This window comes from Eleutherodactylus coqui, chromosome 9, assembly GCF_035609145.1.
Source record: "Eleutherodactylus coqui strain aEleCoq1 chromosome 9, aEleCoq1.hap1, whole genome shotgun sequence".
In the NCBI taxonomy this organism is placed as follows: domain Eukaryota; kingdom Metazoa; phylum Chordata; class Amphibia; order Anura; family Eleutherodactylidae; genus Eleutherodactylus; species Eleutherodactylus coqui.
In genome coordinates, this window is record NC_089845.1 from 14,858,734 (window position 1) to 14,874,239 (window position 15,506).

The following is a 15,506-nucleotide window of genomic DNA, read 5'->3' on the forward strand; positions in this document are numbered from 1 at the left end:
CTGAAAGGGAGGAGACACAAATTAGATATTAGATAAAACTTCTTGACAGTGAGGGTGATCAATAAGTGGAAAAGGTTACCACGGGAGGTGGTGAGTTCTACTTCGAAGTGTTCAAATAAAGGCTGGACATATATCTGTCTGGGATGATTTAGTAAATCCTGCACTGAGCAGGGAGTTGGACCCGATGACGCATTCTATCATAATAGTCATTTCTGTATGTATGAACGAATGAACTCATGATAATAAACACTGACTTTATAATCACTTAAAGTGTGTATAGATTTTTTTTAGGACACCCCGTATTTCTCAACCATATAGTCCGCGATGTGAAATAGTTGGAACACACTGGGATTTATTTACTATTGAAAATGCAGGTTTTCTAAACTGTCAAACATGCTTTGCACCACATTTATTATGTTTAAAACACTTTTGGACAGTTTTTTTTTTAAACTAAGTCTGATAAAAGGGTGTTGTTTCATAGAAAAGAGGGCATAACTTAAATGTGACACAATGTCTCAAAAATTGTGATTTAAAAATGGTGCAATTTTGTTGTAAGCTAAGCCAACTAAAATTTGATATAAACCCAGTACGCCAACAACAAGAGGCCAAAGAGTTCCTACAGAGAAGTAAAAGGAAGTTTTCTTACCTGTTGGGTTGCACCAATGTCATAAAGCATGATATAGTAACTGACCCTGGGGTGAAGGTAAATCTCAAGCCATACAGGATACCAGAAGTGCGTAGAGAAGCAGTCTCTACTAAAGTTAAGCATGTGTGTAATGACCTGGACTGGCACTACAGTATAAAAACACTGAATTGCAAGTCAAGAGCAACTGTTCCTACTACAGCTCATTTAGCAGTAGTTCTGCTAGATTTTGTTTAATAAAAAGATGGAGTCAGGATAGGGAACTAAATAGTTAATGTAACTTAGAAATTTCACAGTAAAATAATGAATGAAGAACCTGGGATGATGTCATAGAGCATGATTGGTCAAGGAGCAGAGCTAATCGTAGCCAGGGTGAAATAAGATCCAAGAGTCGAAAGAGGAGGCAGCCAAGCTGACATGAGCCCCAAAGGATGGGGGTTGAGATTCCTGTCTTCCCAGCTCTGTGGCATAGTTGTTTATTATAAAAGTGTGGGTAGGTGGAACAAGGCAGTTCAGTCAGTGGGGAATAAGCGAGAGAGGAGGGAGGGGGAAGAATTGCTTTGAAGCTATGTGAAGCCACTGGCTTCTCCTCTGCCCCGTAACTGGAGACATTTAATGACACCTTCAGAAACAGTGTGTAGGCTAAGCTATGCTGAGAGAGAAGATGGTTCCTGTCCAACCTGACGTCCTTTCAAGCCAGCCTTCCAACTCTGATTTCAACCAAACAGCCGACATAAGCTTTAGACAGCAAAGAATCTCCTTAGGACAAACTGAGTGAGTACTCAGGAATTATAGCTCACGTGTCAGGAATGGCAAATTACTATTGATACGAGTTACTGATGATAGTGGTTTTGTTTGTTTCAGTCATTGTCAGTTCTCTATAGGCTTACCAGAGCTCAGATGCTGCCTCCTCAGGTCTTGTTCATCCATGTATCAAGTGTTAAACTGTGTATATGCAAGTTTTACTGTTTTAATATTCCTGCAGACTGCCACGCTCCAAAAAGTAAATGGTGTGCCTGCAGTTTACTTACATACGTGTGTTAGTCTTATTTCGCTACCAAGAACTTTTAAACCAGGCACTGGTGTCACATTTACCAAATTCTATTAGTCGTCCATATCCTGTTCACCTTCATCTGTTCGCAAGATTAATAGAGTGCACTGCACTCATCGTCATCGTGACATGGCTCCTCAGCCACCTCTTAGAAACCGCTCAGAGAGTGCAGGCCACTACCTGCTTGTTGCATGTTGCACATGTTTGAGCTAGAAATGATTGAGGAGTTAACACGTGAGTGCTCAAACCCAATTGTTTTGATTCTTATGTATTCCTCAACTTGGAGATTTTATAATGACTTTAGAAAACAAAACTAAATCCCCAAGTTCGATGCTTTCCACATGCCAAGTGTGGATAAGTTGATTGAGAGACTGGGTAATGCCAAATACATTGCTTGGTTTATAAAGATACATTACTTGGTTTGTAAAGCTGGTGAGTGGGGAACAAGATAAATTATCGGTAGCTCTTGCACATCCAATCTTACTAAAAAAAAACTAAGGGCCCTTCATAAATTAGAAAAAAGCAGATATAAGAAGTGAACTTAGTGACAATGGATCAAGAACAAAATTGAGATATGTGTCTTAAAATCCTTAGGGACAAGCAGGCGTTGGCATTGACTTTACATGAAGCCCGCACACTTGAATTAATAGATAAGGAGGGATTTATTTTCGGTTTCCATTGTTTCCATGAGTGGCTACCTTATATGGCCTTCCAAAGGTCCATAATGGTCTTAATCTTCTCAAATGTCATCCAATAGTGTCTGGAATAGAAAGTTTAAAGCAGAATCTGAGGATATATTTGTCAATGCCATCTTACATTAGGGGTACTACAGATTTAATGTCAAAACTGGATGACATAACTGTGGATGAACACACCTTGTTGTGCTATATTGACATTGAGGCCCTTTACAGCTTGATTCCATATAAATCTAGGAGCATATATTTCAAACTACACAATGAGTTTGTGTTGACACTCCTAGAGTTCGTCTTGACCCACAATTATTTTTTATTTGATATACAGGTCAGCCACTAGCTCAGGGGCATGACGATGGGAAGACTGGTGGCCTCCACGTACACGAATTTGCTCCTTGGCCGGTGGGAGGACACACAAGTGTTCGGTAAATCATTACAGGAATTTCAATATAAGAACAGAAGATCACTTTTTTGGGCCGCTTATAGATGACATCATAGTCATCTGGATAGAATGAAGGGACAAATTTGAACTGTTTATGAAGAGATTAATGATGTAATGTTGGAATCTTTAACACTGGACTGGCAATGATGTGATAACATGTCTGGTGTGTGGGAACTCTTTATATCATGATTATCTCATGATGTTTTTGGATGGTTTATATAATAGTTCTGCCATTACAATATATATGGAACACACAACATCCTTGGCATAATCCAATATTGAGAAATTAACAGCTGGGTCTCTTTTTACCTTCTCTATTCTTTGCTTTACTATTATAATAGATATTGTATCCTTGGTGAGATGTAGTGTTGGGAAACTCACATGTCTAGTTCCATTATAATGCCATATCAACTGTTGAAATATTGCATAATTCTTGCATTTATCATTATAATATGGAACAGGCGTTATTTTGGATCTGGCATGGCGCTGTGATACTCATATATAGGGTTTCAATATAATATTTATAATTTTTTTCTATGCTTTCCCGATTATATTCCCCATTACCACCAGGTTTCCCCGAAAATAAGTCCTATCTTGATTTTTCTGGATTTTCAGGGAGGCTTGAAATATTAGCCCTACCCTGAAAATAAGCTCTAGCTGCATTACATAAAAAAAGGAATACATTACCTCCTGCTGCTCTCCAGAGCTCTGATGTAGTTCCTGCAGTCTTCAGCCAACCTTACAAGATCACTTCCTGGTTACGGGATTCATAAATCCTGCCTCCTGGAAGCAGTGGCTCTGATTAGTTGTTTGAGGTCTGCTCAGCCAATCAATGCAACGCTCAATGAACCAATGAGATGTCTGTGATTGGTTCATTCGAGCGCTGCATTAATTGGCTGAGCAGCTCTTGAACAATCAGAGCCATCATGTTGTGGAGGCGGGATTTATGAATTGGCTGTGCTGTGGCTCAGACAATTTATTCATAAGGTAGAGGCCATAGAAACTTGGACTAGGCCTTTAACTAGGAAACAAGTCTGGGCTTTTCTTGGTATCATAGATACTTTTGCAGGTTTGTACCAAATTTTGTCTCCATAGCAGCAAAATATGATTTAGTGATGCAGAAATCCACATACAAGAGAAATTGTGCTTGCCAGTAACAACAGGCGGAGATGGAGTAATTGCAACATGTATGATTGCTGGTACAAACCCTTACTGGCTTAATTCTCTGAGCCTAGTATACTGGTTCCTTATACAGCACCATAAATACATTTTATCTTTATTTTTAATAGTTAACACATTCCATCATTCTAATAAATGCCTATGCAACGCCTTGCCTTACTTATGACACCATAACTCACGCCATACGGTAGCATTAACCCTCTAATTATTTCCCAGTAGGTCAAAGACCTGCATCCTGCCAAGGGATTTTGCACAATACAGTCCCAGGGAAAAGAATATGCCACCCATTTTGCCACACAGTGCTTCTCTTCCCTGATGGAGCATTACTTTACTGTCAAGTAGCATGCAGAAGTGCCTCCTTAGCACCATAAAGGCTCTGACACCCATGAACTTATCTCCTGCACGAGGAGTACACAGTAATATGCCATGCATTGCACACTGCTGCGTGCCAACAAATCCCCATACACTATCTCAGTGTGCATGCACGCATAATACATGTCAAGATGGTGCATGCTATTTTCTTTTTGTGCATGCGTTTCATGTGCTGTGTGTTAGGCACAATTTAAAGTAATGTAAAGTTTGTCACCGCTTATTACGCCCGCAGAACGCTCGCATGTAATACGTGGTAGAATATGCTCCTGTGAGAGCCCTAAGGTCTGCCAGGGCATCTGATGACATTGGCCCAGTCTGACAAGGCTGCCATCCCTACATACTTGCAGGCAGGCTGCACTATTTTCCCATCATGAGCCTTTGAAGAAAGTGTAATTGTAACCTAAATATTGTGTGAATAGGCACCTACTTGATTTGACATCTTAACTAAAATGATAGATTCATTAAATCTCCTGTAATTATTTGGTCCACTGGCATATGTGAACATTTTGGTTTTGTTCGCCTGGATTTTACTTAAGTCCACTTTTAGACAGTATTTTGTACTGTTTAGAAACATTGACAGAGGCTGTACATTCCAGTAATATTATGTTGCTCTACAATTTTAGCATAAGGCTTGGTTCCAACGGGACAGAAATCCTGTGAAATGTCCACAGCAGGACCGCACTGAAATTCAGTGAGATTGGCGTAGCAGGGGGCTGCTTCAAAACCCGCACCCACTGTGGAAATCTCTCCCTATAGAGAGAAAAGAGCCCGGAGCGGAAATGCGATACAATTGACATGTCGCAGATTTAAATTACGCACCGCATGTCAGTTTCCTCACAGCTTATCCATTTTCCTGCTTAGTCACAGGCTTAAGAATGCATGCGGCAATTCTGCCTCGTATGAACCCAACCTAAAAACACTTCTATAAAAACAAAACATACAACTAATATTTCAAATCAACATAAATTATACTGTATGTTACCAACCTGAACCAAAAATGGATGGTGGCCCTGGTGGTCCAGGAGGACCTAAATTTCCAGGTGGACCCATTACACCATACCCAGGAGGCCCTGGAAGTCCCGGCACTCCAGGTGGACCTGGTGGACCAATAACAGTATCTCCTTTTGGACCCTAAAGAAATAAGTGGTATTATGTACAATGTAATAAAAGTCACAACATACAAATTGGTTCAAATAAATATAACTAGAAACCTTATGTGAAAATTGAATCCTGCACAGGTATATAATCACAGCACCAATAACTTGTATCTAGAGATGAGCGAGCACCAAAATGCTCGGGTGCTCGTTACTCAAGTCGAACTTTCAGTGATGCTCGAGAGTTCGTTTCGAGTAACGAACCCCATTGAAGTCAATGGGTGACTCGAGCATTTTTGTATATCGCCGATGCTCGCTAAGGTTTTCATTTGTGAAAATCTGCAAAACACAAGAAAGTGATGGAAACGACACAGAAACGAATAGGGCAGGCGAGGAGCTACATTTTGGGCTGCATCTCAAGTTCCCAGGTCCCACTATTAAGCCACAATAGCGGCAAGAGTGAGACCCCCCCCCCCCCCCACTGTCAGCGTAAAGATCGTTCTCCTCTGCCACAGCTGTAACAGCTGTGGCAGAGAAGAACGATGTTAGCCCATTGAATTCAATGGAGCCGGCAATACAGCCGGCTCTATTGAAAGCAATGGGTTGCCGGCGTACGCGGGATGAATTGTCGGGAAGGGCTTAAATATATAAGCCCTTCCCTACAATTCATCCAGAAATGTGTAAAAATAAAAAATATATATATACTTACCTGGTCCTGGCAGACGGAGTTCAGCGCGGCAGGCTGCAGTTCTCCTGAACTGCTCTGAACAGCTGTGAGTAGTATTCAGCAGCCGGGGATTTAAAATTCCCGCCTGCTGAATGAGATGCCTCTGATTGGTCACAGCCTGACCAATCAGAGGCATCCCTCACTCACACCCATTCATGAATTCATGAATGGGTGAGTGAGGGCTGCCTCTGATTGGCTCAGTGCATGGACAGCTTAGAGCTGCCCCTGAGCCAATCAGAGGCAGCCCTCACTCACCCATTCATGAATTCATGAGTGGGTGTGAGTGAGGGATGCCTCTGATTGGTCAGGCTGTGACCAATCAGAGGCATCTCATTCAGCAGGCGGGGATTTTAAATCCCCGGCTGCTGAATACTACTCACAGCTGTTTAGAGCAGTTCAGGAGAACTGCAGCCTGCCGCGCTGAACTCCGTCTGCCGGGACCAGGTAAGTATATATATATTTTTTATTTTTACACATTTCTGGATGAATTGCAGGGAAGGGCTTATATATTTAACCCCTTCCCGGCAATTCATCCCGCGATCGCCGGCAGCCCATTGCTTTCAATGGAGTCAGCTGTATTGCCGGCTCCATTGAATTCAATGGGCTAACATCGTTCTGCCGGGACCAGGTGAGTATATATATATTTTTTATTTTTACACATTTCTAGATGAATTGTAGGAAAGGGCTTATATATTTAAGCTCTTCCCGACAATTCATCCCGCGCACGCCGGCAGCCCATTGCTTTCAATAGAGCCGGCTGTATTGCCGGCTCCATTGAATTCAATGGTCAGTGCTCGTTTAATCGAGACGAGTACCGCGTGGTGCTCGTCTCGAGTAACGAGCATCTCGAGCACCCTAATACTCGAACGAGCATCAAGCTCGGACGAGTATGCTCGCTCATCTCTACTTGTATCCTTTAACAAATACTGTACCGCTGGACTTTTCTGTACTAACTCTAAAATGACACTTGGCCTCAGGAACGCATTCAAATTATGTTACTCTTTTTTTTTATTTTGTTTTATTGATCACCTAATGAAATTGGGCAAATTCTCCCGCAAAGAAAAGAGTTGTTCAGTGTTTAAGACTCAGGGAATGCAAATGTTATACCTTGAATTGTTATGTTACACTTGTATTATTTGTTTCTTAAAATTCCGCACGGGATATCAGGGAAAAGCCAAAATCGTCAGGCGACGTGACAGTGACTCGTCCCTGACAGATATGTAAACTGTATTGTTGCTGTACTGTATCTCCCATTGCGGGCAATAAAATACTTTTGAACCATAATGAAATTGGGCATACAAATACATTCCATATTGTACCATTGTTCGTACTATGGCAATAAACTCAATTACACAGTTCTTACTTGTTTCTTCATATCATTTACAACTTCCCTTTTCTGTTGCATGTATCTCATAGTGCATTATAATAACAATAGAACATTTTCCCATCTTCGGATAGCGAATAATGACCTTTTCATATGGCAACACAGTATTGACCAGGCTTTTGCATCCCAATACGGATGGAGACACGTCAGCCATCCATTTCAGGGCAACTACTTTCTGAGCCCAAAAAACACCTCTCTCAAAAAGATTTGCATGTGATGAAGCCATTGTTCCTCATCTACCAAACCAAAGATTGCTATTTTAGGATACAGAGTGACTTTGTATGGAGAGAGCAAAAGTTTCGATAAAAATGTTATCACCTCTGTCCAGTAGTCCCTGATGTGTGGGCAGTCCCATAACATATCCCTATGGTACTCTTTATATGGACTGATTTATGAGGCAGAGTCAAGAGATTATCTGCATTCTGGCTGTATAATTTTAGAAAAGCCCAATACATTTGTTTACATCATCTTCATGTTTTTCTATATACTTGGTCCATTGGTTCACAAGCGTTCGCATTCTCTCATTAAAAATGTTTCAGACTGCGCTGCGAGCCACAAATACACTGCTGTTTTCACCTCTTCATAAAAATCTTTGTTCTCTTAGGGCTTCTTTCAAGAGGCTAAACAGGTGATGGGGCCAGATCAGGACACTATGGAGGATGCTTAAACACCTCAAAACTAAGTTTTTGGAGAGTGCTGACAGTATGAGCATGCAACAACAATGCACCCTTGGACAGCATTGTCTGCGTCTTCAGTGAGCGTCTCAGTGTAACGACCAGTGGGGATTGTTGTTGCCCAATGTTGTCATCAGTCGTGGATGTGGATGGGCATCCGGCTCCTTCTTCATGACTGGCACTTGTGCGATTTTCCTTGAACGTCTCTATACATTTCTTTGTGGCAAAACACTTTCTCTGTACTATGCACAAAGTCTTCGATAAATATTGCCACTAGATGCAAAGTCAGAATTCAAAAAAACAAATCACTACCCGATGCTCTTCTTTCATGCAAATCACAAGTAGGACAGCTTTTCTTTCTTGCACCGTAATCTCAAATCAACAGATGCAATACGCTCAAACCTGCACAGCAGTGGCTGGAAAGATGGCGACCAACAAGGGAAAGCGTTAATAAGACAGTGTGGCCAACAGAAGTTTTAATATAACTGGAATGTAGATAATTTTTGACACCCTTGTATAGTTATACCAGGCTCCTCAGCTAATGGCCAGTATCACAGAAAAGATTTAGCTCTCAATACCGACTGCAGCATCTAGGTTGTTTACAGACAGACTCCTATACAATATCAGCTCCCTGTGACACAATAGTTAGCCGCCAATGAAGTGACATGGCAGAGCCAGGGTCTAAATATGCTGACATAATATACTGAAACAATGAAGTATTGCAGTGTATTATAGGATCATTCCAAGGGAAGTTTAAGTCCCCTAGTGGAACTAAAATAAGAAGTGTAATTGTGTAAAAAAATTGTGACAAATTTATCAAAGATCACACAATGTTGAGACATGTGACATCACTTTATAAACTCCATCTATTGAGGTGACACTGTGACAAATTTTGAAATTTTTAAAAAAGTATGGTCTCTAATATGGTTATAATCGTCTCTAGAAACCTCACTCCACTCAAACTTCACCCCCTTTTCTATATCGTTTGTAAAATAGAGTAAGAGGTGTAGCATCTGTTCTTTTTGGTGCAAATCAATAGTCAATTTGGCTAAACTGATTTGCACCAAAAGCCACAACTTAAGCCTAAATCGCGCAGCACCATTAATGAACATGCCTCACAGTTTCTATTAAAAAAATTAATGAATTTGGAATTAATTTAGTTGTGCTGACTCTCTAAATTAAACTAACTTGTCATTTATGCTACAGTGTGAACGTTGTAAAAACAAACTTGCAGTTAAAGGGGTTTTCACAAAAATACTATTGATGACCTATCTGCTACTCGGGACAACCGCTGACAGTGCCAGTAGACACTGGGGTTTGAGTGTAAACCGCTGCTCCGACCTCTGTGTAGTGGCCGACACTTGTAACTGCAAGCTGGGGTTTCATTGAAATTAATTAGAGCTGTGCCTGCAGTTACAAGCACCAGCCACTACACTAGTGTCGGAGAGCAGCTTCCACTCCTACCCCAGTGTATACCAGTGCTGTCAGTGGACACCTGATCAGCTGATTGGCTGGGGGTATTGAGCAGTGGGCCATGGCCAATCAACTACCCTGAGGATAGGACATCAATAGTATGTTTGTGGAAAAGCCCCTTTAAACTCGCCTCAAGAAAAAAAAGTCTAGAAAGTTATCAAAATATCATATGTTTGCAAGAATGTTATCAATCAAAACTACAGCTCATCCTGAAAAAAATCCCCCAAAAGAGCTGCACTTTAGGAAAAATAAAACTGTTATGGCTCTTGGAATACGGTGTCAAGAAAGCAAATTGATTTATTTGTTTAAAGTATATTTATTGTGCAAAAGTAATTAGATATAAAAAGAAACTGTAGAAATGTGGTATTTTTTTCATTGTGTGAGAGAATAATGTTATGTTATTTATACCACATTTTAAACATTGTAAAATGACGCCAGTGAAAAATAAAACCTTTCCTGTAAAAAACAAGCCCTCATGACCAAGGTGACCAAAGTCTATTGTGGACCGAAATGCGTCCTCTCTATGGACACTGAAGAATAAAGGCTTCACAAAGATCTTCACACACAAGCAGCACTTTTGGTTTTTGAAAGTATCTGTGGTGGATTACCGTAGTGGACTGTGCGGTCAGGCTGCCTCTGGACAGGAAGATCAAGCCGGGATTGAAGCGGGTCCCGTGTGGAGCGTGTTGCTGAGCATATTTTCTTCTTTTTTACGTGTGCAAGCCCTCATGCAGCTATATAAAAAGTTATTGCTCTTGGAATGCGACGATGAAGAAAAACTGAAAAATGATTTGGTCGTTAGGGCTTAAAATAGGCTGATCGTTAAGGGGTTCAACTAACTTTGTTTTGTGTGATATTTGTGCACTTGCTACAAAGTAAAAAAAAAAAGCTAGATGAACATCTTCTAGGTGTGGCAATTCCATAATTTTGGCCAGAGGTTGCATCTGATCTTAGTACATTAGTGTCAAAATGGTCTTTCTGTTCTCAGGTTGTGATCTAGTTCGGCCTGTGGCAATAAATATACGGCCTAGTGAACAGAGCATGAGGCTAGGACAACAAGGCAACTTCGACCGCGACAGGGTCGTGTGATAAAAGACTGCTGTGTAGCACTACAACACTACACTGCCATTGAGCTCTAAGCAGTAGCAATGTGAATCATAGGATGCTCAGATTGCTGCGACTGAAATCTTGAGGTCATAAAATAAATCCAGCCTTGGTTGATTATTTTTTTTTCCTGTGATTGTGCAGTGGTCCAGAGTTGGGGTGTCTTTATGGTAGGTGTATATAAGTGCTAACATGCTGTGTTGTGTCAGGTCAGTGCTAACTAACTTGTTGGTTGTGTGTGGTCTTGCTGGAAGTTAGCAGTAGTGGGGAGGAAGAGTCTAGAGTGGAGAAGAAAGTAGAGTGTGCAGAGATGTAGTTGGTGTAGGACGACGCGCCAGTGAGAGGCTGAAGCTCTCTTTTGCTTCTGTCTACGCAGAGCCGTTGACCTGTCTCTCGGTGAGATATTTCCTTCTAGAGGGACTGCAGATCAGAGTAACAGCTCATAGCAGGACCAGCTAGGAAGAGTAGCCAACGAGCAACGAAAGGCAGGAATTGTGTGAAAACAACCATGTCAGGAGTATATCCCCACGGTTTGTCCAATCACATAATTTGGACTGAAGACACTTTGTTGTGTTCTTAAAAAAAACAAAGCTGGATTTAGTGAGTAAAGAAAACGGTGTACATCAGGTTTTGAAAACTCTTTTTGTTTGTGAACTCATTTATTTCACAAAGAGCAACCGTCTACTGGAAAAGAGGTACTGGCGTCACGTGACAACACCGTTAAGACTAATTACCATCCCTTACATCTGCCTGTTCTATTTGCACTGTGCATGACCTAGCTGAGCCCTTTGCAGCTATTGTTGGGGAGAGATCACAGTGCCACCCGTGAGAACCATCTTGAGCACCCCCATGGTCTCCTCTGCAGCGGCTCGCCTCTGCTCAGCCCACGCAACTGCACTGTGACTCCATTGAATTTATGCTGTCCCACAGACTGATCTTTGGTTACAAGGGCCCCTAGCCTTAATGTCTGACAGAGAAAAAAAATCTTACCCTTTCTCCTGGTCTGCCAGGTGGTCCTGGGGGTGCATGCATGATATATCCACCGCTGGAATGACCTTTTTCTCCTTTTTCTCCCTAGTAATAAAAAGAACAGTTTATGATGCATTAAGCCAGTTGTGGGCCAATACAAAAACATCAGACTGGCCCATATTTACGAGATTGACAGTAGGGTATTTGTTGACTTATCACAAGTACTACAAAATATATTAAAAATAGCAAAAGTGGAGGTGAGGTGAGCGGGGGCACTGCTGATCAACATTCCAGGCTGCCAGCGGTGGGGGTATAGAGGCAGAAGAGTCCCCCTACTCAGTAGACAGGCGCTGGAGCGTGTACAGTCTAAAGCCTGGGTTAGGAGGATTAGCCCCCACTCTGCACCACCAGCCCTCCTCCTCCTTCTCCTTCTCCCCCAGCCATACAGCACAAGCAGCCTCTGGGCGCTCTTCTCCCACCACAAAGTTACAGAACATAAAGTCAGCCCACATAGCTGCAGCGCTGTCCGCAGAGTATCGCACTGCTCCTCAAATGAGTCCTCACATGAAACACTGATTCTGCCATAGACACTAGCTAGCTACTGCTTAAAAGGAAACTCTGCTGCCACCTAATGGTGAAAACCTGCATTACAAGAATCTCAGAGGAATCTCATCCTTTTGCGTTGAATAGAAAACTGTATGGTTTGAGGGACGCGCTATCCTAGTTTGGAAGAGAGATGAAGAACATCCTGCACATATTAATATTTTTTATGCTACAGCCGTGGCGGATGCTGGGCGGATTCTGAATAAAATAGGCTGCACAAGGGCGCGTTTTCGTAGCTCATTCAGGTGGGAATGTAGCTGCCGAGCTGCGTAGCTCCTCATCGCAAAATACAGAAAGCTAAATTTTATACTTTTCTAGCAACACTGACCGTCCATAAGCGACCCCTGAAGGATCCACTGTAGTGCTGACAGTGAAGGTTAAAATGGCCAAGGGAGGTCGTAATAGATCTAAAATGCCTCTGAGCGGGAAGGACCAAACCCTTAAAGGGGTTGCCTCACGAAAGCAAGTGGGGTTCAGCACTTCTGTATGGCCATATTAATGCACTTTGTAATATACATCGTGCCTCCTGATTGGCTGAAATCGGCACACATGACGGGGCGGAGCGGAGCTACGCGATGACGCGTAGAAGGGGGCGGAGCCAGAACGCAGCTGCTGCCGAACCGAGCCGAAGGCAGAAGACCCTTCTGCGCAAGCGCGTCTAATCGGGCAATTAGACGCTGAAGTTAGACAGAGCCATGGAGACGGGGACGCCAGCGCAGGGAAGGTAAGTGAATAACTTCTGTATGGCTCATATTTAATGCACGATGTATATTACAAAGTGCATTAATATAGCCATACAGAAGTGTATAACCCCACTTGCTTTCGCGAGAAAACCCCTTTAAGGACTTATTTGAAACGGCTCCCAACTGCTCACAATCAGCTGACTATCAGATTACAGAGCCAGTCACGGGGAATGCCTCTCCCCAGAGTTTTTCATTGCCTGTACTGGGACCAGCCCCAGATATGTCCCCTCCACCGCCAGACAGTCCTGGAGCAGACTTCCTCTTCCAAAGCTCACCCTCTCCAGGGGCTCGCACACTCCTTCAGAGGGGCAACCTAGCCAAGACCTGCTCCTATTCACCCCAGAACAAGGAGGACCAACACTCACCGGATGCTACACTTCTTGAGAGATTCAGGGATTTACTCTGGCAAATGAACTCTAAAACAACTGGAAATATAACAAAGACCATCCAGAAGGATCTTTCGGATATAGGCAGACGCCTGGACTCTCTTGACTCCAAATAGATAGTACTGTATCCAGAGTTAACCAAAACACCAAGGTGGTTACAGATCTGCATGAGCGGCTTGAGTTGGCTAACAAGAAGATAGAAGAGCTCAAAAATAGTTCTAGGAGAGAGAATTTCAGAATATGGGGACTTCCTGAGAGTGTTATGGACATTCCCGCAACAGTGGCAGAGCTCTTGAGGGGATTGATCCCAGATATAGATCCAATTCACATGGAGATAGAGCTCACAGAGCAGTAACAGTGCCTCACAGGAATGGCAACCCCCGTGACATAATGGTAAAACTTCATTTCTACTCTATTAAGGAGAAAGTAATGCAAGCATCCAGAGCGCATCAAACAATTTCCCTTGCGGGGCAGGAGGTCCAGGTCTTCTCAGATATAGTTTTGGGAACTATACAGAAACACAGGTTGCTGAAACCCTTATTGCAGTGCCTGTCCTCCAGAGACATCAGTCATCGCTGGGCATTCCCTTTCCGGCTGTGCTTTAACTATAACAACAAGCTACAGAGTTTCAGCACCTTCGCAGTTGGGAAGACCTTGCTGGGGCAACTGGGTCTCCTGCCTAAAGATTTCTCTTCGGAACCTTTACCAAGAGACCCTGCGCCTCTTTTCCCCCCTATGGAAAACGCCATCCAAAAGAAAAGCTGGCCTAGCCACCTGATGGACAATTTATACCTCCTATAGTGATGATTGGGAAAACTCCCCAGCGGTATCACATTTCAGGGTCTATATCCACTGGTTGACCTCCTCCTCCAAGGGCTTGATTTTCCAGTTTGCTGTTTTGCATCGACCCGAGTCGAATTCATTAGAAGTACAATTTCTGATTTGGGATTCCTTTTACTAAATAAGTTTGGTTGGTGTTTACAAAAGTGTGTGGGGCAGATAATCCAAGAGCGCCTGCTCCCCACCCTGATCGATTGGCGGATAGGGAGGAATTCTTCCGTCGATCTATCTTTGGTCACCTTGGCGACGCTATTTTTGGGACTCTTAGTCCCAGTTCTAACAGTTATATGATGTAATATGTTTTCTGGTGTCTTTGGTTTTGTCGAAACCCTCCCCCCCCTTTCCCCAGAGTTGGGCTGCTCGAACTCCTTACTCATGGATGGAACACTACTGGTATATCTAAACCCTTTAAGGATCACACCACCTGCGAAAATTATCACCCTATATCTCTAATTAATAACGATCTGAAGATCCTAACCAAAATTATGGCTAATAGACTCAACAGTTTCATTGGTCAGTATATTCATCCAGATCAAGTAGGCTTTATCTCGGGTCACCAGGCCACGGACCAGATTAGGCGAGCTATAGCCATTATTTCTGCGGTTCGCTCGGGTTGGGATGGGGACGGAGATAGAAAGGGCTTACTTCTTAGCTTAGATTTACGTAAAGCCTTTGACTCAGTCTCATGGCCTTACTTATTTTACGCCCTTGAAGGGATGGGATTTGGGCCCTCCTTCCTTTCGGACATACGTGCCTTGTACTTATCTCCCACAGCTTCGGTAAGGATTCGTGGCTAGAACTTCGATAATATCACAATAGAAAGGGGAACTAGACAGGGGTGCCCCCTCTCTCCCATCCTATTCGCGCTTGCTATAGAACCTTTGGCTGCCCTGCCCAGGTCTAACATTAGCGTTAAGGGGTTTCGGGTTGGGGGGAAGAAACATAAATGTGCATTATTTGCTGATAATATTCTATTATTCGCTGATGATATTCTATTATTCGTATTCTTCCCCCTGACCTCCCTGCCCAACATGTTCAATGTGTTGGACAAGTTTGGGGCAGTCTCTGGTATCAGGGTCAATAACACCAAATTCATGGCTCTAAATTTAACCCCTCCCCCCCTTCCAGAC

At 42.8% G+C, this 15,506-nt stretch overlaps 1 protein-coding gene across 4 annotated transcripts in view; it reads right to left on the bottom strand.

Annotated features, from left to right (window-relative positions):
- Positions 1 to 15,506, bottom strand: part of COL15A1 (collagen type XV alpha 1 chain) — a 638,286-nt gene that overhangs the window by 86,490 nt on the left and 536,290 nt on the right. The window contains exons 31-32 of one of the 4 annotated variants that reach the window (XM_066579143.1): positions 11,826 to 11,909; positions 5,366 to 5,510 (exon numbers count right to left, since the gene is read on the bottom strand). In XM_066579143.1, coding sequence (XP_066435240.1) covers positions 5,366 to 5,510; positions 11,826 to 11,909 — 229 coding nt within the window. Of the gene's footprint in view, positions 1 to 5,365; positions 5,511 to 7,122; positions 8,532 to 8,574; positions 8,675 to 10,102; positions 10,511 to 11,825; positions 11,910 to 15,506 lie in introns of those variants that run through there. The other 3 variants (XM_066579144.1, XM_066579146.1, XM_066579147.1) reach the window with 3 other exon arrangements.